The 25,750-nt window shown below is 45.1% G+C and overlaps 1 protein-coding gene across 1 annotated transcript in view; it reads left to right on the top strand.

Moving 5' to 3' along the window:
- The window catches only part of RAB21 (RAB21, member RAS oncogene family), a 32,714-nt gene extending 8,359 nt beyond the window's left edge, over positions 1-24,355 (top strand). The window contains exons 2-7 of the mRNA XM_063927456.1: positions 7,273-7,332; positions 8,482-8,589; positions 19,484-19,547; positions 20,938-20,992; positions 21,106-21,194; positions 22,914-24,355. Coding sequence (XP_063783526.1) covers positions 7,273-7,332; positions 8,482-8,589; positions 19,484-19,547; positions 20,938-20,992; positions 21,106-21,194; positions 22,914-23,050 — 513 coding nt within the window. The 3' untranslated portion in view covers positions 23,051-24,355. The remainder of the gene's footprint in view (positions 1-7,272; positions 7,333-8,481; positions 8,590-19,483; positions 19,548-20,937; positions 20,993-21,105; positions 21,195-22,913) is intronic.
- Positions 24,356-25,750: the final 1,395 nt, after the last annotated feature.

The following is a 25,750-nucleotide window of genomic DNA, read 5'->3' as shown; positions in this document are numbered from 1 at the left end:
GCTGGCATACTCTCTCTCTGTCTCACCAAAGGGCCTTGTGGGGGAACGGTCTTCAAAAAGGGCATTCCCTCTGTGTGTGGTGTCGGTACGCTTGTGTCGACATGTCTGAGGAAGGCTATGTGGAAGCAGAGCGGGAGCAAATGAATGTGGTCTCTGCCGACGGCACCGACACCTGATTGGATGGATATGTGGAAGGTTTTAAATGATAATGTTAATTCCTTACATAAAAGGTTAGAAAAAGCTGAAGCCTCAGGACAGTCAGGGTCCCAACCCATGCCTGATCCTATGTCGCAGAGGCCGACAGGGTCTCAGAAGCGCCCACTATCCCAAATTATTGACACGGATACCGACATGGATTCTGACTCCAGTGTCGATTACGATGATGCAAAGTTACAGCCAAGATTGGCTAAATCCATCCGTTATATGATTATAGCTATTAAGGATGTGTTGCACATCACAGAGGAAACCCCAGTCCCTGACAGGAGGGTTCATATGTATGGGGAAAAGAAGCCGCAGGTAACTTTCCCCCCCTCACACGAGCTCAATGAGTTATGTGAAAAGGCTTGGGAATCTCCAGATAAAAAACTGCAGATTTCCAAAAGGATTCTTATGGCGTATCCTTTCCCGCCAACGGACAGGTTACGCTGGGAATCCTCCCCTAGGGTGGACAAAGCTTTGACACGCTTATCCAAGAAGGTAGCCCTGCCGTCACAGGATACGGCTACCCTCAAAGATGCTGCGGATAGAAGACAGGAGGGTACCCTGAAGTCCATTTATACACATTCAGGTACCTTACTGAGGCTGGCAATCGCGTCGGCCTGGGTGTGTAGTGCTGTAGCAGCATGGACGGATACCTTATCTGAGGAAATTGATACCTTAGACAAGGATACTATATTAATGACCCTGGGGCATATTAAAGACGCTGTCCTTTATATGAGAGATGCTCAAAGAGACATTAGCCTACTAGGTTCTAGAATAAATGCTATGTCGATTTCTGCCAGAAGGGTCCTGTGGATTTGGCAATGGACAGGTGATGCTGACTCAAAAAGGCACATGGAGGTTTTACCTTACAAGGGTGAGGAATTGTTTGGGGAGGGTCTCTCGGACCTGGTCTCCACAGCTATGGCTGGAAAGTCGAATTTTTTGCCATATGTTTCCTCACAGCCTAAGAAAGCACCGTATTACCAAATGCAGTCCTTTTGATCACAGAAAAACAAGAAAGTCTGAGGTGCGTCCTTTCTTGGCAGGGGCAGAGGAAAGAAGCTGCACAACACAGCTAGTTCCCAGGAACAGAAGTCCTCCCCGGCTTCCACTAAATCCACCGCATGACGCTGGGGCTCCACAGGCGGAGCTAGGCCCGGTGGGGGCGCGTCTCCGAAATTTCAGCCACAAGTGGGTTCACTCCCAGTTGGATCCCTGGGCAATAGATATTGTGTCTCAGGGATACAAGCTGAAATTCGAGGAGATGCCCCCTCACCGATACCTCAAATCGGCCCTGCCAGCTTCCCCCTTAGAGAGGGAAATAGTGTTAACTGCAATTCACAAATTGTATCTTCAACAGGTGGTGGTCAAGGTTCCCCTCCTTCAACAAGGAAAGGGTTATTATTCGACCATGTTTGTAGTACCGAAACCGGACGGTTCGGTCAGACCCATATTGAATTTAAAATCCCTGAACATGTACCTAAAAAGGTTCCGGTTCAAGATGGAATCGCTGAGAGCGGTCATTGCAAGCCTGGAAGGGGGAGATTTTATGGTGTCTCTGGACATAAAGGATGCATACCTTCATGTCCCCATTTATCCACCTCGTCAGGCGTACCTCAGATCTGTGGTACAGGATTGTCATTACCATTTTCAGACGTTGCCGTTTGGTCTCTCCACGGTACTGAGAATATTTACCAAGGTAATGGGCGGAAATGATGGTACTCCTGCGGAAGCAAGGTGTCACAATTATCCCATACTTGGACGATCTCCTCATAAAAGCGAGGTCAAGTGAGCAGTTGCTGATCAGCGTAGCACGTTCTCTGGAAGTGTTAAGGCAACACGACTGGATTCTAAATATTCCAAAGTCGCGGTTGGTTCCTACGACTCGTCTGCCTTTCCTGGGCATGATTCTGGACACAGACCAGAAAAGGGTTTATCTCCCGATAGTGAAAGTTCAGGAACTCATGACACTGGTCAGGGACCTATTAAAACCAAAACAGGTGTCAGTGCATCACTGAACTCGAGTCCTGGGAAAGATGGTGGCATCATACGAGGCCATTCCCTTCGGCAGGTTCCATGCGAGGACCTTTCAATGGGACTTACTGGACAAATGGTCCGGATCACATCTTCAGATGCATCGGTTAATCGCCTTATCCCCCAGGGCCAGGGTGTCTCTCCTGTGGTGGCTGCAGAGTGCTCACCTTCTCGAGGGCCGCAGATTCGGCATTCAGGACTGGGTCCTGGTGACCACGGATGCAAGCCTCCGAGGGTGGGGAGCAGTCACACAGGGAAGAAATTTCAGTCAGACAACATCACCGCTGTGGCTCATGTAAACCGACAGGGCGGCACAAGGAGCAGGGTGGCGATGGCGGAAGCCACCAGATTTCTTTGCTGGGCGGAGAATCACGTAAGCTCATGTCAGCAGTGTTCATCCCGGGGGTAGACAACTGGGAAGCAGACTTCCTCAGCAGGCACGACCTCCACCCGGGGGAGTGGGGACTTCATCAAGAAGTCTTCGCACTGATTGCAAGTCGGTGGGAACTGCCACAGGTGGACATGATGGCATCCCGCCTCAACAAGAAACTACAGAGGTATTGCGCCAGGTCAAGAGACCCTCAGGCGATAGCTGTAGACGCCCTGGTGACACCATGGGTGTTCCAGTCGGTCTATGTATTTCCTCCTCTTCCTCTCATACCCAAGGTGTTGAGAATCATAAGAAAAAGAGTGAGAACAATACTCATTGTTCTGGATTGGCCAAGAAGGACTTGGTATCCAGATCTGCAAGAAATGCTCACAGAGGACCCGTGGCCTCTTCCTCTAAGACAGGACTTGTTGCAACAAGACTTAACGCGGCTGCGTTTGACGGCATGGCGGTTGAACGCCGGATCCTAGCGGAAAAAGGCATTCCGGATGAGGTCATTCCTACTCTGATAAAGGCTAGGAAGGACGTGACGGCTCAACATTATCACTGTATATGGCGAAAATATGTTGCTTGGTGTGAGGCCAGGAATGCCCATACGGAGGAATTCCTGCTGGGCCGTTTCCTTCACTTCCTACAGTCAGGAGTGACTTTGGGCCTAAAATTGGGTTCCAATAAGGTCCAGATTTCGGCCCTATCCATTTTCTTTCAAAAAGAGCTGGCTTCTCTACCTGAAGTTCAGACGTTTGTGAAGGGAGTGCTGCATATTCAGCCCCCTTTTGTGCCCCCAGTGGCACCTTGGGATCTTAACGTGGTGTTGAGTTTCCTGAAATCCCACTGTTTGAACCACTGAAAATGGTGGAATTGAAATATCTCACGTGGAAGGTGGTCATGCTACTAGCCTTGGCTTCGGCTAGGCGTGTGTCAGAATTGGCGGCTTTGTCACATAAAAGCCCCTATCTGGTTTTCCATGCGGATAGAGCAGAGTTGTGGACCCGTCCACAATTCCTGCCAAAAGTGGTTTCATCTTTTCATATAAACCAACCTATTGTGGTGCCTGTGGCTACTACTGACTTGGAGGATTCCGGGTTGCTTGATGTGGTCAGGGCTTTGAAGGTTTATGTAGCCAGAACGGCTAGAGTCAGGAAAACAGACTCTTTGTTCCTGTATGCTTCCAACAAGCTTGGTGCGCCTGCTTCAAAGCAAACTATTGCTCGCTGGATCTGTAACACGATTTAGCAGGCTCATTCTGCGGCTGGATTGCCGCTGCCAAAATCAGTTAAGGCCCATTCCACTAGGAAGGTGGGCTCTTCTTGGGCGGCTGCCCGAGGGGTCTCGGCATTACAGCTTTGCCGAGCAGCTACTTGGTCAGGTTCAAACACCTTTGCAAAGTTCTACTGGTTTGATACCCTGGCTGAGGAGGACCTTGTGTTTGCTCATTCGGTGCTGCAGAGTCATCCGCACTCTGAGCTTTGGTATAATCCCCATGGTCCTTACGGAGTTCCCAGCATCCACTAGGACGTTAGAGAAAATAAGGTTTTACTTACCGGTAAATCTATTTCTCGTAGTCCGTAGTGGATGCTGGGCGCCCGTCCCAAGTGCGGACTTCTTCTGCAATACTTGTATATAGTTATTGCTGCAATAAGGGCTATGTTATTGTGGCATCAGGGTTGAACTGATGCTCTGTTGTTGTTCATACTGTTGACTGGGTAAGTTATACGGTGTGGCTGGTATGAATCTTGCCCTGGATTACCAAAATCCTTTCCTGGTACGGTCAGCTCTTCCGGGCATAGTTTCTCTAACTGAGGTCTGGAGGAGGGGCATAGAGGGAGGAGCCAGAGCACACCAGAATCTAAATTCTTTCTTAAAGTGCCCATGTCTCCTGCGGAGCCCGTCTATTCTCCATGGTCCTTACGGAGTCCCCAGCATCCACTACGGACTACGAGAAATAGATTTACCGGTAAGTAAAATCTTATTATTAACTGTCGGGATCCCAACCTCTCCATATAGCCAGGATCTCTCCAATTCCCAGCTTGTGCTGTAGTTTGCTCTGTTATGGAGCAAGCAAAGTAGTTCAGTTAATCTAGGGATCCTGGTAAACAAAGCACACGTTGGCGGTCATGGAAACTGAGCTCCTTCCAATGCACTATGGGGTCTATTCATAAAGCAGAGAAAAGCAATGTTTTGCGGAAAACAAGGCTTTCTCTGCTGTGGCCTACTCAGAGTGGGTTACTGTGGAGAAGTTCCTGACTTCACCAGCGCTAACCTTGCTCCGTGGCTGAATCGCATCAATTTCATGAAGGAACGGAAATTTCTGCTTCCCGCTTCTTTATGGAGTTCAGATTCGCCATCTCAGGACAGCGTAATCTGAACTGCATTGTGAAGCGGGCAGGGAAGCTCAATGCTTCCCTGCTCGGTCCAGCACCTGGTGCTAGTTCCACCCCCTAACCTCCCTGCAGCTTCCAGGGGGCTCAGCTGGTGGCGCATACGGAGAAGGGACCCACTGGCTAACTTCAATCACTACAGAAGGGAAGGAGAGTATACATGAATTACTTTATCAAAGCTATATACTGTATCTCATCTGACAGATGTGATAAGTACCAATTCATTTTGCATTTTGTACATTAATAGAGCCCTGTATTTGAAAACCCCTCTTACTGCTATAATAAACTGAGATTTAGAAGTATTTTCTTTATTACACACACTGTTACTAAAGTCATGGCAGATAGCCCCTCTCTGCAAACTAGGAGCCACAAAACTACATTTCTAGCTTGCATTGATCAATTTGAAGTGACATTTGTACATCTGAGTCTGTGTAATAAGGGCTCCGATGTGAGCAGCCGCAGCTTTTTCTTACATCTTTCCATTATTTAATCTGTGACTTTGTGCTGATTTACAACTAACTTCTGTGCAGTTAATGTCGAATCCCAGCATCTCTAGTACACTGTGAGTGATGTTTCGCTTCATCTGTAATGCGAGTAAAACACAGTAGGGTCAATTCAATGTGGATGGGAGAGGCCAGGTAGGGTAGAAAACAGATACGCGCCAGTACTTTTGTTGGATTTCTGCTCACACCCCCAGAGGCGCGCAAGAAGAAATCCTCTCGCCGGGCATCGCGTTGTGCTGAATTGAGTAACTGTGGGAGCTCCCTCCTGTGCTATCCAATTTGTGCTGAATTGAATTGACCCCAGTGTAAAGAAAAATACGGTATGCTACTCCAGGAGCGCCTCTGTTACACCGTATGATGTATAGACTAAAATGTGGGTTTTTAGAAGTTGATATGTTGACCATGGCAGTTGGATTCTAGTAATTATCTTCTAGAAGGTCCTAATCTGGTTGCTATGGGCAACATCTCAATTTAAAAAAAAACCACACTTTAGTAAATATTTGTTTTACTACTTTTGCGCTGTATGACTTCTTTGTACGTACATAGCTTTGCGAAATCGTTGATTGTGGGGGTAATTCCAAGTTGATCGCAGCAGGAAATTTTTTAGCAGTTGGGCAGAACCATGGCCCTCAGTCCGAGTTGTTCGCTCGGTAATTTTCTTCGCATCGCAGCAATTTTCTGCTAATTGCGCATGCGCAATGTTCGCACTGCGAGTGCACCAAGTAAATTTGCTAAGAAGTTTGGTATTTTACTCACGGCATTACAAGGTTTTTTTCTTCGTTCTGGTTATCGGAGTGTGACAGGAAGTGGGTGTTTCTGGTCAGAAACTGGCCGTTTTATGGGAGTGTGTGAAAAAACGCTACAGTTTTTGGGAAAAACGCGGGAGTGGCTGGAGAAACGGGGGAGTGTCTGGGCGAACGCTGGGTGTGTTTGTGACGTCAAACCAGGAACGACAAGCACTGAACTGATCGCACTGGAAGAGTAAGTCTCGAGCTACTCAGAAACTGCACAGATAAATCTTTTCGCAATATTGCGAATATTTCGTTCGCAATTTTGTTAAGCTAAGATTCACTCCCAGTAGGCGGTGGCTTAGCGTGTGCAATGCTGCTAAAAGCAGCTTGCGAGCGAACAACTCGGAATGAGGGCCCATGTGCACTGCAGGGGAGGCAGATTTAACATGTGCAGAGAGAGTTAGATTTGGGTGTGGTGTGTTCAATCTGCAATCTAAATTGCAGTGTAAAAATAAAGCAGCCAGTATTTACTCTGCACAGAATCAAAATAACCCACCCAAATCGAACTCTCTCTGCACATGTTATATCTGCCCCCCCTGCAGTGCACATGGTTTTGGCCAACTGCTAAAAAATTTCTTGCTGCGATCAACTTGGAATTACCCCCTATGTCCTAAATTCAGAATGTTCTCAATCTGCACATAGTAGGAGCTGTGAAAGTTCTCCATAGCTTTCAAATCACCTGTTGTCTGCACGCAGTGTACAGTATTCTAATTAGCAGACCCAACTAATGTTCATGAGGCTACACTGGAATGCAAAGCAATAATCTCCTTAATATTGGCCCTCATGATTTGCTTCAGCGCTTTAAGTGCAAAACTCCCGCCAACTGTAACTTTTCCTTCGCTCCCACATACCAGGTCCCCTGAAAGTGCTGAGAAGGGAATCCAGTGTGCATGTGTTAGAGTTGTACAAACAATGTGTATACAAGGGACCAACATGGGACTTGACCAAGACTTATTCTTTCTCTTTGTTTGCAGGCATCCTTTCTTACAAAGAAGTTGAACATTGGTGGGAAAAGAGTGAACCTTGCAATTTGGGTATGTATGTCATAGCAATTGTTATTACTGTATGTAGTCCTCACAAATGTGATTGAACAATTTGTTATTGTCAATGCTGTAGACCATAATCCCCATGTGTGTCTCATTTTAAACGTAAACTAAACTGGTTTGTAACTTATATTGGCGTTGCCTAGTGCTGTTTGTTATCTAAAGGAAAGCTCAGGCTGAAAAGACAAAGTTTGAAATGATTAAAATATCAGCACCGTACTTTATTTTTAGGTTGCGCTTCAGTTATGTGAGATTCTGATGGAGCCTTGCACATTGTGTGGCTCATATTGTGGGTAATTACTGGAGGAAAACCCTCCCTTTTTTTTTTTTTTTTTTTTTTTTTACTCACTCTGGGACAGATGTATTAACCTGGAGAAGGCATAAGGAAGTGATAAACCAGTGATATGTGCAAGGTGATAAATGCACCAGCCAGTCAGAACCTAACTGTTAATTTACATATTGGAGCTGATTGGCTGGTGCCTTCATCACCTTGCACTTATCACTGGTTTATCACTTCCTTATGCCTTCTCCAGGTTAGTACATCTGCCCCAGTCTGTGTGTAGTGGGAGAAAAGAGCAAGGTGTTCTCACCAGATAAACCCCATTTACGTGACACCTGGACTTCCAAAGACCCTCATGGCTAATTGAATCTCCCACTTGCTTCTGCGCATAATTTGTTGACTGTAATAAATTTGTAAAGCTATTATAAAAGTTTGTTAATAAAACATGTAACTTGTATCTAATTACATAAAGTAGTCGGAAATGATGGAGATCCTTAAAGGGTAGATGGTAAAATTTGGTATGGATGTGAAACTAGGTCATTCTGTTTTTCATTACATATGTTCGGATGTTACTTGCTAAGCTATTTGGGAAATAGCAGCTGCACATGTAACGTGCAAGCCACCTTATTGCTTGAAAACACAGACTAAGCTTGATATTTGGCAGCAACACCATTCTGATGTTTTGTTAGCTGTATTTCTCATGAATATTTTGGTTTAGTTTTCTTTCTGTTTAACACTTTTGCCTCGCATAAAACGCAGTCCGATTGCAGCTGGTGTTTCAGTGTCTTCCTACAGAGACGTTGCTGTACAAATAAGTAAATCTCCACTTTTGTTTTTGTGTTTTGGGAACCTCTATACAGGATACTGCAGGTCAAGAGAGATTCCACGCACTTGGTCCTATCTATTACAGAGACTCTAATGGGGCTATTTTAGTGTATGACATTACAGATGAGGACTCCTTCCAAAAGGTATTGCTGTTTTAATGAGCTGACAAATTATAGTAAACAGAGAAAGTAACATGCTGCTAGACTAACACAAATCTAGCCCTATTTTTAATAGTGTACTTGTGGTCAGTCAGCATTCCACTCCATGGGCCGAATTCAAATGTCCCCCCTCCCACCCGTGACAGCGTTGCTGCCGACGGGTGCGACAAGTTCATTTCAGCTCACTAAAATGCGTGTAGAGAGTCCTGTTAGGGCACTCAGATGGGTCTTTTCACGCTCACTCCTATTACTTAGTCAGGTTTAGGTGCTTTGCGCACCTAAACCCGAGTGTAATGGGCGCGATAAATGGGGTCATTTCAATATTGCCCCTTGATCTCCCATCACTTTAGACAGGAGATTGGGGGGGGGGGGGGGGGGGATATCATTTGAAGTGCCCCCCTAATGTTTGTACAGCGTCCATTGCATTCTGCATATTTAGAAGGAGATCTATGCAAGTCCAACTCCAAACACATCTGGACAACGTGTTACTGCCTAATGATTAGTGTTAGTTATTGCCTTTTTGAAGAAAATTAATACAAAGAGGTATATGCAATTGCGGTCGAATTCCTGAAAATGTCGAAAAACGGGACATTTTCACCAAAAAAAAAAAAATTCGACAATGCAATTCAGTACTTTTCGTCAAAAAAACGGACTTTCAAAATTCGACTTTTTGAAATTCGACATTTGTCAAATTCGACATTTCTGCAATGGTACAAATGCGGCAATTCGACAAAAGTATATTCAATTGAAGATTGTAAATTCGACAACAGTGCTTTTAGACAGTAAATTCGTGATTTTCAATCCGCCACACTTTGCTGGCGGAATCTAATAAAAAATTTTAAAAACCTTTTTTTTTGTGTTTTTTATTTTTTTTATTTTTTTATTGGTAATAGCATATCTATTTATATTAGAAGGGATTAGGTACTTGGTTTGTCTATTTTGGAGGCACAAGTATTATTTATGTATTTTTAAAAATATATATATATGTTTTTTTAAATGGAATGGTAAAAATCAGAAGAAAAATGCGTGGGGTCCCCCCTCTTAAGCATAACCAGCCTCGGGCTCTTCGAGCCGGTCCTGGTTCTAAAAATCCGGGGGAAAAACTGACATGGGATCCCGCGTATTTTTAAAAACCGCACCGGGCTCTGGTGCTGGTGCAAAAAATACGGGGGACAAAAAGCGTAGGGGTCCCCCGTATTTTTTACACCAGCATCGGCTCCACTAGCTGGGTAGATAATGCCACAGCCGGGGGTCACTTTTATACAGCACCCTGCGGCCGTGACATTAAATATGCAACTAGTCACCCCTGGCCGGGGTACCCTGGAGGAGTGGGGACCCCTTCAATCAAGGGTTCCCCCCCTCCAGCCACCCAAGGGCCAGGGGTGAAGCCAGAGGCTGTCTTCTCTCCCCCCCCCCCCCCCCCCCCACTCCAAGGGCTGCGGATGGGTGGCTGATAGCCTTGTGAAAATTGAAAGAATATTGATTTTTCCTGTAGTACTATAAGTCCCAGCAAGCCTCCCCCGCAAGCTGGTACTTGGAGAACCACAAGTACCAGCATGCGGGAGAAAAACGGGCCCGCTGGTTCCTATAGTTCTACTGAAAAAAAAAACCCAAATAAAAACAGGACACGCACACCGTGAGAGTAACAGTTTATTTCACACATGTCGACACACACATACTTACCTATGTTCACACGCCGACCTCTGTCCACTTGTCCAAGTAGAATCCACGGTGTACCTGAAAATAAAATTATACTCACCTGATCCAGTGTCCTGTGGTCTTATTATAATCCACGTACTTGGCAAAAAAAAAAACGAACACCCGGACCAGGCGGACTGAAAGGGGTCTTCCCCCGAATGCAGAGACCCCCTTCCCCCTCCTCCCCGTGACAGCTGTCACAGAAAGGTCTCTTCAGCCAATTAGGAAGCGCCACTTCGTGGCACTCTCCTGATTGGCTGTATGCGCGTCTGCTGGCAGACAGCGCATCGCACAGCTCCCTCCATTAGTTTCAATGGTGGGAACTTTGCGGTCAGCGGTGGGGTTACCCGCGGTCAGCCGCTGACCGTGGGTGACCCCACCGCTGACTGCAAAGTTCCCACCAACGAATATAATGGTAAGGCTTTGCGATGCGCTGTCTGACAGCTCAGACGCGCATAGCCAATCGGCAGAGTGCCACGACGTTGCGCTCGCTGATTGGCTGAAGGGACCTTTCTGTGACAGGAGTCACGTGGGGTCCCGGCATTCGTGGAAAGGGGTCCCATGTGTAAACATGGGACCCCTTTCAGTCCGTTTGGTCCGGGTTGCCGTTTTGCCAAGTACGAGGATTATTTTAAAAGATCCGGACACTGGATCAGGTGAGTATAATTTTATTCACAGGTACCCCGGATTCTTCAGTGACGAGGGGGGCGTGGCAGTCGGCGGGTCAACATAGGTAAGTATGTATGTGTCGGCATGTATGAAATAACTTTTACTTTCACGGTGTGTGTCTCCTGTTTTTATTTGGGTATTGTTTTTCCAGTAGAACTACAGGTACCAGCGGGCCCGTTTTTCCACCCGCATGCTGGTACTTGTGGTTCTCAAAGTACCAGCTTGCAGGGGAGGCTTGCTGGGACTTGTAGTTCTTCTGGAAAAAAACAATATTCTATCATTTTACTCAAGGCTATCAGCCCCCCATCCGCAGCCCTTGGATGGGGGGGACAGCCTCGGGCTTCACCCCTGGCCCTTGGGTGGCTGGGGGGGGGGCCCTTGATTGAAGGGGGTCCCCACTCCCCCAGGGTACCCCGGCCAGGGCTGACTAGTTGGATATTTAATGCCACGGCCGCAGGGCGCTGTATAAAAGTGACCCCTGGCTGTGGCATTATCTGTCCAGCTAGTGGAGCCCGGTCCTGGTTTTAATAATACGGGGGTTCCCCTGTCATTGCCCCCCCCCCCCCCCCCCCCCAGATTTTTAGAACCAGGACCGGCTCGAAGAGCCCGAGGCTGGTTATGCTTAGGAGGGGGGACCCCACGCAATTTTTTTTCGTGGTTTTTACAGTTTTTTTTTTTTTTTTTTTTTTTTCTTCATTTTTACAAGTCTAATCAAAATCCGTCAAATCGGCCGTTTTTCGACAGCGGGACTGTCGAATCTTTTTTTTTTTAATTGAATATGTTGAATTCCGGCACCCACTTGCCGGAATTCGATGGTCGAATTGTGTCGAATTAAACGGGCGAAAAATTGCCGCGATTCGCCGGCAATTGCATATACCCCAAAGACTTTGTAAATACAATATCATCATATTGACATACTGTATATGAAAACCTATAAGAGGCACCATAAGAAGTGTAGCACATTAATACAGGTGCCGAAGCAAGGTATAAATAACTGCGTACCAAAATCTAAGTGACAATGAGCTTACCTTGCTGTGGGGGTACAACAGTTTTAGCCTGTTGCCTGATGCATGGACTACTCTGACAGGCAGGTTTTGTAAAAAACTGCCTTTCTGCAGAGTTAACCAGTTGTTTTCATGCTCCATGCACCAGTTTCCTCTTAATGTTCTGGTACACACATTTACCTTGCTTTAGCACCTATAATACCTGTTAGAAGATGATGCCTAGGTTGATCATTGGACATTAACCCCCTACATTGCAGAAAAATCATGGAATCTAGGAATGTTAAGACTTTATCATGCATTATGCAAAACATCTATTTTCTGTATATGGGCAGAGTGCACTATGTGATCGCCTGCACCTGGGTGGGCATCTATGTTAAAGAGGGGTGTCCCCTCCTAACAAATTATGTTGCCCCCTTTTATTTTAGCTGCTTTGTGATCTCCAGCCAATATTACACTGAGCTACAGAAAATGGAGGGAGGCCTGTCACGCCCATAATTACACTTTCAAACGTGTGGCACCCGCATATTAGAGGTGTTAATCACATCTTTTAAAATGATGTGCCCAATTGTCAGCTATTGTCTGGTGTCCACCCGCACTTCAGAAAAATTAGATTTTATGATCTAAGTGGGGAGCGCACATGATGCCCACCAGCAAAGAGGGAAGTCTTCTTTCAAACAATGTCTTCTCCCCCCACAATAGCTTTTTCCTATCGGTCACCAGACAATGACACAAAATAGCCAAATGTGGGGGGATTTAAAGCACAAGTTTTTCTTCCTTAACAGCAAAATGGATGAAAATTAACATTAGGTAAAACTTTTTCTCTAACGTCCTAGTGGATGCTGGGGACTCCGAAAGGACCATGGGGAATAGCGGCTCCGCAGGAGACTGGGCACAAAAGTAAAAAGCTTTAGGACTACCTGGTGTGCACTGGCTCCTCCCCCTATGACCCTCCTCCAAGCCTCAGTTAGATTTTTGTGCCCGAACGAGACTGGTGCAGGCTAAGGGGCTCTCCTGAGCTGCTTAGTGTAAAAGTTTAAAGTAGGTTTTTTTATTTTCAGTGAGACCTGCTGGCAACAGGCTCACTGCAGCGAGGGACTAAGGGGAGAAGAAGCGAACTCACCTGCGTACAGAGTGGATTGGGCTTCTTAGGCTACTGGACATTAGCTCCAGAGGGACGATCACAGGCCCAGCCATGGATGGGTCCCAGAGCCGCGCCGCCGGCCCCCTTACAGAGCCAGAAGACTGAAGAGGTCCGGAAAATCGGCGGCAGAAGACGTCTTGTCTTCAATAAGGTAGCGCACAGCACCGCAGCTGTGCGCCATTGCTCTCAGCACACTTCACACTCCGGTCACTGAGGGTGCAGGGCGCCGGGGGGGGGCGCCCTGAGACGCAATAAAAACACCTTTTTTGGCAAAAAATACATCACATATAGCTCCTGGGCTATATGGATGCATTTAACCCCTGCCAATTTTTCCATAAAAAAGCGGGAGAAAGGCTCCGCCCCCTTCTCGGCGGCCTATCTCCTCAGCACACTGGCGCCATTTTTTCCTCACAGCTCCGTTGGAGGAAGGCTCCCTGACTCTCCCCTGCAGTCCTGCACTACAGAAACAGGGTAAAACAAGAGAGGGGGGGCACTAAATTGGCATATAAATTTCTCTAACGTCCTAAGTGGATGCTGGGACTCCGTAAGGACCATGGGGAATAGCGGCTCCGCAGGAGACTGGGCACAAAAGTAAAAGCTTGAACTAGCTGGTGTGCACTGGCTCCTCCCCCTATGACCCTCCTCCAAGCCTCAGTTAGATTTTTGTGCCCGAACGAGAAGGGTGCATGCTAGGTGGCTCTCCTGAGCTGCTTAGAGTAAAAGTTTATTTTAGGTTTTTTATTTTCAGTGAGTCCTGCTGGCAACAGGCTCACTGCATCGTGGGACTAAGGGGAGAAGAAACGAACTCACCTGCGTGCAGAGTGGATTGGGTTTCTTAGGCTACTGGACATTAGCTCCAGAGGGACGATCACAGGTTCAGCCTGGATGGGTCCCGGAGCCGCGCCGCCGGCCCCCTTACAGAGCCAGAAGAACGAAGAGGTCCGGTGATATCGGCGGCAGAAGACGTTCCTGTCTTCAACTAAGGTAGCGCACAGCACTGCAGCTGTGCGCCATTGCTCTCAGCACACTTCACACTCCGGTCACTGAGGGTGCAGGGCGCTGGGGGGGAGCGCCCTGAGACGCAATAAAAAACAGAAATACCTTAGGATGGCAAAAGAAATACATCACATATAGCTCCTGGGCTATATGGATGTATTTAACCCCTGCCAGTTTTCCAGAAAAAAGCGGGAGATAAGGCCGTCGTGAAGGGGCGGAGCCTATCTCCTCACACACAAGCGCCATTTTCCCTCACAGTTCCGCTGGAATGACGGCTCCCTGACTCTCCCCTGCAGTCCCTACAGAATCAGGGTAAAAACGAGAGAGGGGGGGCACTATTGGCAGCTAAATTATAAACAGCAGCTATAAAAGGGAGTAACACTTATATAAGGTTATCCCTGTATGTATGTATATGTATATGTATATGTATATATATATATATATATATATATATATATATATATATATATATATATATATATATATATATATATATAGCGCTCTGGTGTGTGCTGGCAAACTCTCCCTCTGTCTCCCCAAAGGGCTAGTGGGGTCCTGTCCTCTATCAGAGCATTCCCTGTGTGTGTGCTGGGTGTCGGTACGATTGTGTCGACATGTATGAGGAGGAAAATGATGTGGAAGCAGAGCAATTGCCTGTATTAGTGATGTCACCCCCTAGGGAGTCGACACCTGACTGGATGGTTGTATTTAAAGAACTACGTGACAATGTCAGCACTTTACAAAAAACTGTTGACGACATGAGACAGCAGACAAATCAATTAGTGCCTGTCCAGGCGTCTCAGACACCGTCAGGGGCGATAAAACGCCCGTTACCTCAGTGGGTCGTCACAGACCCAGACACGGATACTGAGTCCAGTGTCGACGGTGAGGAGAAAAACGTAATGTCCAGTAGGGCCACACGTTACATGATCACGGCAATGAAGGAGGCATTGAACATTTCTGACACTACAAGTACCACAAAGAAGGGTATTATGTAGGGAGTAAAAAAACTACCAGTAGCTTTTCCTGAGTCAGATGAATTAAATGAGGTGTGTGATAAAGCGTGGGTTTCCCCCGATAAAAAAGTGCTCATTTCTAATAAATTATTGGCACTATACCCTTTCCCGCCAGAGGTTAGGACGCGTTGGGAAACACCCCCTAAAGTAGATAAAGCGCTCACACGTTTATCTAAACAAGTAGCGTTACCGTCTCCTGATACGGCCGCCCTCAAAGAACCAGCGGATAGAAGGCTGGAAAATATCCTGAAGGGTATATACACATACTGGTGTTATACTGCGACCAGCAATCGCATCAGCCTGGATGTGCAGTGCTGGAGTGGCGTGGTCGGATTCCCTGACTGAAAATATTGATACCCTGGATAGGGACAGTATATTACTAACTATAGAGCATTTGAAGGATGCATTACTATATATGCGTGATGCACAGAGGGATATTTGCACCCTGGCATCAAGAGTGAGTGCTATGTCCATTTATGCCAGAAGAGCGTTATGGACGCGACAGTGGTCAGGGGATGCGGATTCCAAACGACATATGGAAGTATTGCCGTTTAAAGGAGAGGAGTTATTTGGGGCCGGTCTATCGGACCTGGTGGCCACGGCAACGGCCGGAAAGTCCACCTTTTTACCCCAGGTCACCTCTCAGCAGAAAAAGACACCGTCTTTTCAAACTCAGTCCTTTCGTTCCCATAAGTACAGGCGGGCAAAAGGCCACTCATATCTGCCCCGGGGCAGAGGAAGAGAAAAAAGACTGCACCAGGCAGCCTCTTCCCAGGAGCAGAAGCCCTCCTCTGCTTCTGCCAAGTCTTCAGCATGACGCTGGGGCTTTACAAGCGGACTCGGACACGGTGGGGGCCCGTCTCAAAAATTTCAACGCGCAGTGGGCTCACTCGCAAGTGGACCCCTGGATTCTGCAGGTAGTATCACAGGGGTACAAACTGGAATTCGAGACGTCTCCCCCTCGCCGGTCCCTGAAGTCTGCTCTACCAAAGTCTCCCTCCGTCAGGGAGGCAGTTTTGGAAGCCATTCACAAGCTGTATTCCCAGCAGGTGATAATCAAGGTACCTCTCCTACAACAGGGAAAGGGGTATTATTCCACGCTGTTTGTGGTACCGAAGCCGGACGGCTTGGTGAGACCAATTTTAAATCTAAAATCCTTGAAAACTTACATAAAGAGGTTCAAATTCAAGATGGAGTCACTCAGAGCAGTGATAGCAAACCTGGAAGAAGGGGACTATATGGTGTCTCTGGACATCAAAGATGCTTATCTCCACGTCCCAATCTACCCTTCTCACCAAGGGTACCTCAGGTTTGTAGTACAAAACTGTCATTATCAGTTTCAGACGCTGCCGTTTGGGTTGTCCACGGCACCTCGGGTCTTTACCAAGGTAATGGCCGAAATGATGTTTCTTCTTCGAAGAAAAGGCGTTTTAATTATCCCTTACTTGGACGATCTCCTGATAAGGGCAAGGTCCAGGGAACAGTTAGAAGTCGGAGTAGCACTATCTCAGTTAGTGTTACGTCAGCACGGGTGGATCCTAAATATTCCAAAATCGCAGCTGATTCCAACGACACGTCTCCTGTTCCTAGGAATGATTCTGGACACAGTCCAGAAAAAGGTGTTTCTCCCAGAGGAGAAGGCCAGGGAGTTATCCGAGCTAGTCAGGAATCTCCTAAAACCAGGCCAGGTGTCAGTGCATCAGTGCACGAGGGTCCTGGGGAAAAATGGTCGCTTCTTACGAAGCGATTCCATTTGGAAGATTCCATGCAAGAACGTTTCAGTGGGATCTTCTGGACAAATGGTCCGGATCGCGTCTTCAGATGCATCAGCGGATAACCCTGTCGCCAAGGACAAGGGTGTCTCTTCTGTGGTGGCTGCAGAGTGCTCATCTACTAGAGGGCCGCAGATTCGGCATTCAGGATTGGATCCTGGTGACCACAGATGCCAGCCTGAGAGGCTGGGGAACAGTCACACAGGGACAAAATTTCCAGGGCTTGTGGTCAAGCATGGAAACATCTCTTCATATAAACATTCTGGAACTAAGGGCCATTTACAATGCCCTAAGTCAAGCAAAACCCCTGCTTCAGGGTCAGGCGGTATTGATCCAATCGGACAACATCACGTCAGTCGCCCACGTAAACAGACAGGGCGGCACGAGAAGCAGGAGGGCGATGGCAGAAGCTGCAAGGATTCTTCGCTGGGCGGAGAATCATGTGATAGCACTGTCAGCAGTGTTCATTCCGGGAGTGGACAACTGGGAAGCGGACTTCCTCAGCAGACACGACCTTCACCCGGGGGAGTGGGGACTTCATCCAGAAGTCTTCCAAGAGATGGTAAACCGTTGGGAAAAACCAAAGGTGGACATGATGGCGTCCCGTCTCAACAAAAAACTAGACAGATATTGCGCCAGGTCAAGGGACCCTCGGGCAATAGCGGTGGACGCTCTGGTAACACCATGGGTGTACCAGTCAGTGTATGTGTTCCCTCCTCTGCCTCTCATACCAAAAGTACTGAGAATCATAAGAAGGAGAGGAGTAAGAACGATACTCGTGGTTCCGGATTGGCCAAGAAGGACTTGGTACCCGGAACTTCAAGAGATGCTCACGGAGGACCCGTGGCCTCTACCTCTAAGAAAGGACCTGCTCCAGCAGGGACCTTGTCTGTTCCAAGACTTACCGCGGCTGCGTTTGACGGCATGGCGGTTGAACGCCGGATCCTGAAGGAAAAAGGCATTCCAGAAGAAGTCATCCCTACCCTGATAAAGGCCAGGAAGGATGTAACCGCAAAACATTATCACCGCATTTGGCGAAAATATGTTGCGTGGTGTGAGGCCAAAGAGGCCCCTACAGAGGAATTTCAACTGGGTCGCTTCCTACATTTCCTGCAAACAGGACTGTCTATGGGCCTAAAATTAGGGTCCATTAAGGTTCAAATTTCGTCCCTGTCGATTTTCTTCCAAAAAGAACTGGCTTCAGTGCCTGAAGTCCAGACGTTTGTCAAAGGGGTACTGCATATACAGCCTCCTTTTGTGCCCCCGGTGGCACCTTGGGATCTCAATGTGGTTTTGGGGTTCCTAAAATCACATTGGTTTGAACCACTCACCACTGTGGAATTAAAATATCTCACATGGAAGGTGGTAATGCTGTTAGCCCTGGCTTCAGCCAGGCGTGTATCAGAATTGGCGGCTTTATCCTATAAAAGCCCTTACCTAATTTTTCATACGGACAGGGCAGAATTGAGGACTCGTCCTCAATTTCTCCCTAAGGTGGTTTCAGCATTTCATTTAAACCAGCCTATTGTGGTGCCTGCGGCTACTAGGGACTTGGAGGATTCCAAGTTGCTGGACGTAGTCAGGGCCCTGAAAATATGTTTCCAGGACGGCTGGAGTCAGAAAATCTGACTCTCTGTTTATCCTGTATGCACCCAACAAGCTGGGTGCTCCTGCTTCTAAGCAGATGATTGCTCGTTGGATTTGTAGTACAATTCAGCTTGCACATTCTGTAGCAGGCCTGCCACAGCCAAGATCTGTAAAAGCCCATTCCACACGGAAAGTGGGCTCATCTTGGGCGGCTGCCCGAGGGGTCTCGGCTTTACAACTTTGCCGAGCAGCTACTTGGTCAGGGGCAAACACGTTTGCTAAATTCTACAAATTTGATACCCTGGCTGAGGAGGACCTGGAGTTCTCTCATTCGGTGCTGCAGAGTCATCCGCACTCTCCCGCCCGTTTGGGAGCTTTGGTATAATCCCCATGGTCCTTTCGGAGTCCCCAGCATCCACTAGGACGTTAGAGAAAATAAGAATTTACTTACCGATAATTCTATTTCTCATAGTCCGTAGTGGATGCTGGGCGCCCATCCCAAGTGCGGATTGTCTGCATTACTTGTACATAGTTATTGTTACAAAAATCGGGTTATTGTTGTTGTGAGCCATCTTTTCAGAGGCTCCTTCTGTTATGCTGTTAACTGGGTTCAGATCACAAGTTGTACGGTGTGATTGGTGTGGCTGGTATGAGTCTTACCCGGGATTCAAAATCCTTCCTTATTGTGTACGCTCGTCCGGGCACAGTATCCTAACTGAGGCTTGGAGGAGGGTCATAGGGGGAGGAGCCAGTGCACACCAGGTAGTCCTAAAGCTTTTTACTTTTGTGCCCAGTCTCCAGCGGAGCCGCTATTCCCCATGGTCCTTTCGGAGTCCCCAGCATCCACTACGGACTATGAGAAATAGAATTATCGGTAAGTAAATTCTTATTTTTTTACTAGGCCTCATTAACCCCCCTCCACTCCCAGTAATGTTACAGAATCTGAGATTTGAAAGGTTTGTTTACGTTTGCTAATATAATTGTGTCCTCGTGCAGGTAAAAAACTGGGTGAAGGAGCTGAGAAAAATGTTGGGTAACGAAATCTGTTTATGTATAGTAGGTAGGTAATTTTTATTTTATTTTTTTCCAAACTTTTTGTTAGTTTGCAATCCTGTATGAAATAATATTGTGAAATAATGAACTGTAATATAGCTTATTTACTTATGAAGTTTCCATTAATTTCATCTCATGTGACCAGATCGAAATTTTCACTTTTAGTTATGATGGAAGATGTCGCGAACACTGTATAATAATTGTGTATCTCAGAATATAAAACTGCTGACCAATTTATACATGGTTTTTACATATGTATATACATTTAACTGCAGCACAATATCTAAAAGAAACATTGTGCAGGGAAGGCACCAACCTTTTTTTTTTTTTTTGCCAATTCTGAGAACCAGTATTGCTGTAAACACCATTTTCACCATAAAATCCTTGACAAATATTGACCGCTCTCAAATCCAGTTAAATATTCTTAACTGTCCTTTACTTTACCCTAGCGTAAGCTGCCTTAACATTACTTGTATAATGTTAACCGTAAATAAACGTGCAATATATATGCAGACAGCCGTAGAAAAATGAGGATTAATAGAGTGGTGGAGATGGGTAAATAAGTTTACAGCAGGGAAATGGTACAGTCTGCATGCGAATTCCAATCTTACATGACTACTACATTGTTCTCTACAGGCATGAGACCTTTATTCCTAGTGATAGTATTTGGTAAAGTTAAATCTGCGCAGAAAAACTTGCAGTATAAAAATGGCTAATTGTTGTACTGTTGGGTTTAATATGAGTTAGCGGAGGTTGGGATGCCGGCGTTCAGTATACCGATGCCGGCATCCTGACAATTAAAAACCGACAGACGTGAGCTACCTATCTTCTCCCCTACACCTTAACCCTCGTTCTTTGGTTTCTAACCATTCCCCCCCATCCATTGTTGTCTAACCCTAACCTCCCAGGGTGGCGCTCAAACCTAACCCTCCTGCTATACTCACTGTCTGGATTCCAGGCTCTGTGTCCTGAACTTTTTCGGTATTCTGGCGACTGTATTCTGACGGGTGTCAGTATTCCGGGATCCCAACAGCCGGCATCTTGACGGGATCCCATACTGTTTAATGTCAATTGGTGCATGAATTTATTTTTGATACTTTATGGTTTTCTGAAAATTGATTTTAAGGAGGAAAAAATTAAATAAACTCCCTATTCTCTCAAAGATCAGTTTTGTTTTTCTCTTGGAACAGGAGATAATAGTGGCTTATAAAGGAGCTATTGTTCAAACTAAAATAATACTACTGCAGTAATTCTTAATGCCATCAACGATTGGCGCACTTTGCTTTTCTGGCTATGCCGTCTAAACAGTCATGCCAGCTTATTAATACTAGAAACCCACAGCTGCCTAGCAGACGGAAAGTTCCAAATTTGACGTCCATTTATTTTCCCCCGAACAGGTAACAAAGTAGACTTGGAAAAAGAAAGACATGTCTCAATTCAAGAAGCAGAAGCGTATGTTTATCTTCCCCCTTTTTTTATTTTTATTTTTTTATTTTATTTTATTGAGATAGTTGACTTATAGTTATAGATAAACAATTGGAAGTAAATCTTTATTTTCCTTCAAGGTATGCAGAGTCTGTGGGTGCTAAGCACTATCATACTTCAGCCAAGCAGAATAAGGGAATTGAAGAGTTGTTCCTTGATCTCTGTAAAAGTAGGTATTGAGATCTATGTGATTGCAAACTAAAATCTAAACCAGCACTCTATGTACCTTACTAATAGCTTGTTTACATGTGTGATAGAGGGTGTACCCACCTGACTTGACTCCAGAAAGGCATTGGGTGCTCAAGTCTTTTCTTCAGTTTGTCCTTAACAGGACACAATAGTAAACAATTCTGTCTGGTTATGTTAATGCCATTACATTTTGCATGTAGGGTTTATCCTATCATTTTGCTTGTAGGCTGTGGTTATCAGAAGCAAATTCCTTGTGTCTTATGTACTGATATACAGTACTTGCCAGTAAACTGATTCTGATTAGAAAATGGTGGAATATAAAAGATTTTTGTGGTTTTTTTTTTTTTTTTTTTAAATTCTGGTTGCCCTACAATGTTCATATATATTGGTAGATGCTCAATTAGCTTAATGATATCATTCAGGTGCTCGAAAGGGAGGGGTATTTCTAAGCAAGAAAAAAAGTGGCATTTGTTTCCCCCAGCACCCTGAATGATAACCATAACCAGATATAAATTCCACATAATAGAATTCAGGGTCTAAGATTAACCAGCAAGGAGCCACATGATAATGGCTCCTTACTACAATATGTCTAAGCTAAGAGCTACCTACCTTGGAGCAACCCCATAATGCTCCATGTGGCATGTCAGGGCCTGCACCTCCTCCTAATGCAGGAACCTCTCTGCCTCTCACAACAAACATATATATTGGTAGATGCTCAATTAGCTTAGTGATATTCAGGTGCTCGAAAGGGAGGGGTATTTCTAAGCAAGAAAAAAAGGCATTTGTTTCCCCCAGCACCCTGAATGATAACCGTAACCAGATATATAAATTCCACATAATAGAATTCAGAGATCTTCGTTACACATATTTGCGCAAATGTGTGAATAAGCCCCAAAGCCGCATCAAGGCGTCTCTATATTTGGGGTCCCTAGCGCTATATCTAGGTGCAGGGTGTGGCACCCCAAAACACCGGCATAAGGCAGAAAGCCCAGCATAGCATACCAGTGAAAAAACTATAGTGTTAATAAATTAGTATTTAGGAAGCCAAAGCTATAGAGAAAGTAATACAAAAATGAAATGCAATTAAAATAGAGAAATAGTGTTAAAAAATTAATAAGTGAAAAGTGTTAATAGAATGTAAAGGTATGCCACACTAAGGCCATCCAGCTCAGCCAGTCCAGAGGCACCACACCTCACACCTCCATTACCCCAATCTGGGTCTACAATTGCCCTACAATGTTTACATACGTTGTATAAGCTGACCAGTTACTAACTCATACACATCTTTCTTGTTCTGTACAGTAGCTATATGTGCTATGCTCCCAAATAGCTTACATCAGGGGGAATTCAATAGTTATCACCACCCAATATCCCGTCTAAAGTGACGGGAGAGTGCAGGGGCGATGTTCAATTGATGCTGGCTATTGCTCTGGTTGCACTCATTAGTGTTGGATTTAGCTAAACCTGACTAAACTAATGGGCGCGATAGCAAAAAGTGCTGTTGGGGTTCTCCCATTTTAAGCACTCCACCCCCATGTGTGGTGCGAGCAGAAATGCTGGAAGCTGGTTGTGCCCAAGAGGAGCAAAAATGTAATTGCGCTGTCTGGTGTGCAGGAGGCATTAACAATTGAATTCCCCCTAAAGTGTCTTTTGTGGTTGTTCTGTTCATTCCAGTAAACATCTATTTTACATTTTATAGGGATGATTGAAACGGCACAAGTAGATGAAAGGGCTAAAGGAAATGGCCCTAGTCAATCAGGAGCTGCAAGGAGAGGAGTACAGATTGTAGATGATGAACCACAGGCACAGAGCGCTGGAGGATGCTGTTCTGGATAAATGTACAAACTGAGTGCATACTTGTCCTATCAGGAAGATTGCCATATTCCAAGTCACATGTTCTTTTACCATTGGAGTAACAGAATTTAACATTTAACAGTATTTAAATGAGGAAAAAAGTAACAAAATCAGAGACCAAGTGCTATACTAGTGGAGTACGTGACCAGAGAATTGGCATTTTCTACAACTGTTAACCGAGCAATTACCAATGGCCTTTTTACATATGTTTTTTCTTTAAAGAAGAATTATATGCATGTAGAAAAGACCTACTTAAAGCTTCATTTATATTCTTTTTAAATCTGATCCTTATTTAATAACTTATGTACATTGTTAGAATGGTATGCACTTTGCTGCCCTTTGTATTTTGTGGAAAACTAAATGTATTCTAAAATGCATTTTTTTTTCTCTCAGATACCAGTCATATTTTTGCAGGGTTTGCACATATTCTGACTGTCCACTTTGGTTATTCTTCATTCTGTAAAATGATCTGGTAAATGTGCACTGTGCATTACATATTAAATATTTTATCTGCTTTTTCATGTGCAAGAAATGTACTACAATATTGTGAGTATGATTTTGCAGTTGGCATACTTAATACTGTTCTACAAGTGACCTTCACGTCCCTTCTATTGCCTATTCATGTAACTTGCTTTAATTGCTGTGGTTGCATACACTTTTATTTTTTTTTTTTTTTAATAGCCCCTCTCATTTTTCAACATTTTGAAATAATCTGCTAGAAAGCATTCACCTAATCCTCTTTTGGATCTCTGTAATTGCAGATCAAAGTATACAACATGAGGACTAGAACCAGCTCCTCTAGTGTGATACATATTAATGCACCCCCACCCCCGCCCCCATTTCATGTAACTGTTATTATTCGTTGTAGAATAAATCCATCATTTGTTAACAATGTAAATCTTTTTAGTTTTGAAAAATTATGTTCAAAATCTGAAATTCATTGAATGGTTTTAATAATTTTTCATTCTTGCACTGCTTTATCACTTGGAGTGGGCAAAATTTTATTTTCTTATGTACCTCTAAACTTTACATTTTGTGTGGCTTAAGTATTGAAATAATGGAACTTCTAAAACAGATGAGTGATGATTTAAAAGTTTATGGTGGCGGGTTTTTCTGTATGTTGTCTCCCCAAAGTTTTAATTCTGAATAATCACAGGGAGAGTGGATTGTTGGTAAAAGCAAGTGGTTTATTTTTTGTTTTTTACATTTATTGTCATTCCTGAAAATACAAAAAACCCAGTAAATGTAATGTCTAAGACCTGGATATAAACCATGACTTATTCCTTCTGTGTCTTGAAAATCGTTTGGACTCTAAATAAGGATAATGGGGAATATTCAATTGTTTGAAAAGTCGGTTGGGTGTCTGTTTTTTTCCTGTCTATTAGACAGGAAAAAACAACGTCCAACTGACTTTATCAAACAATTGAATACTGCCCAAAGTGTGTGTCATCCTCCTTGTGGGTGGGCATATGAAAATTCAGTATTGTGGTGCAAGAAATCTGCTCACAGATACTGGGGCCTTCGATTTGCATAAAAACTGCCCTGATTGTCAGGATGACCAAAAATGTCATTAGCATTATTCAGTCTCAAGGTAATTATTGTGAAAGGGTCTCTTCTTCGGACCAGCCCAGTGCTCTGACTGCTGACTCCACCCGCTCCTCCTCTGAGATGCATCCATATATTCTGAATAGTTTTCATGTTAACTCAGTCTGGTTATGTAATTAAAACTGAAAATAGTTTAGTGAATACCGCATGCTGTGTTCAAAGTTTTAATAGCGGTTACAAAACATTTGGCCTCTTGTCATGAAATTCCTTTATAACCTTGACAAACCTATCCATGCTTCCCACACAGCCCTCCTCTGGTATGTCACAACACCCTCATTATGCAACCACTAATAAATATACAATATATTTTTTTTTTTCAAGGGGCCAAAGCATTGGTGATATGATTTCCTAGGTGACTATCCATTTGCAAACATGATGAGCTACAAGTTGAAGGAGGGAAACATTCACATTTATAGATTACTATGTTCCCAACCAGGGAAAACTAGCTTATTAAGAGCCTAGGGGGGGGATGTACTATGCAGTGGTAAGTGTGGAGAAGTGAGCCATTGGAGAAGTTGCCCCTGGCAATCAATCAGTTGCTCTGTATAACTGTATAGTTTGCAAATTATAAATGTTACTTCAATGGTGATTGGTTGCCATGGGTAGCTTCTCCCCTGGCAAATTTATCCACTTTTATCACGGCTTAGTACTTCTCCCCCCTAAAGCAGGTGCCTTTGTTTGAAATTGAACTGGGTGAAGGAAAAGAACTGTAAATGTGTTGTGATATTCGGTGCTATAAAACACATTTCACAAGCTGGTTGAAAGCTGGAGACTGCCCCACCCCATTTGGGCAAAACGGGAGCGTTGGACAGCCCCATAGTCGGCATGCCGACTAACGGACTTTCTCTGACGTCCTAGTGGATGCTGGGAACTCCGTAAGGACCATGGGGAATAGCGGCTCCGCAGGAGACTGGGCACAAAAGTAAAAGCTTTAGGACTACCTGGTGTGCACTGGCTCCTCCCCTATGACCCTCCTCCAAGCCTCTGTTAGATTTTTGTGCCCGGCCGAGAAGGGTGCACATTAGGGGCTCTCCTGAGCTTCTTAGTGAAAAGTTTAGTTTTAGGTTTTTTATTTTC

This window comes from Pseudophryne corroboree, chromosome 6 (genome assembly GCF_028390025.1).
Source record: "Pseudophryne corroboree isolate aPseCor3 chromosome 6, aPseCor3.hap2, whole genome shotgun sequence".
Taxonomy (NCBI): domain Eukaryota; kingdom Metazoa; phylum Chordata; class Amphibia; order Anura; family Myobatrachidae; genus Pseudophryne; species Pseudophryne corroboree.
The sequence above is the reverse complement of the archived record's forward strand: the minus strand, read 5'-3'. Positions and strand labels throughout refer to the sequence as shown.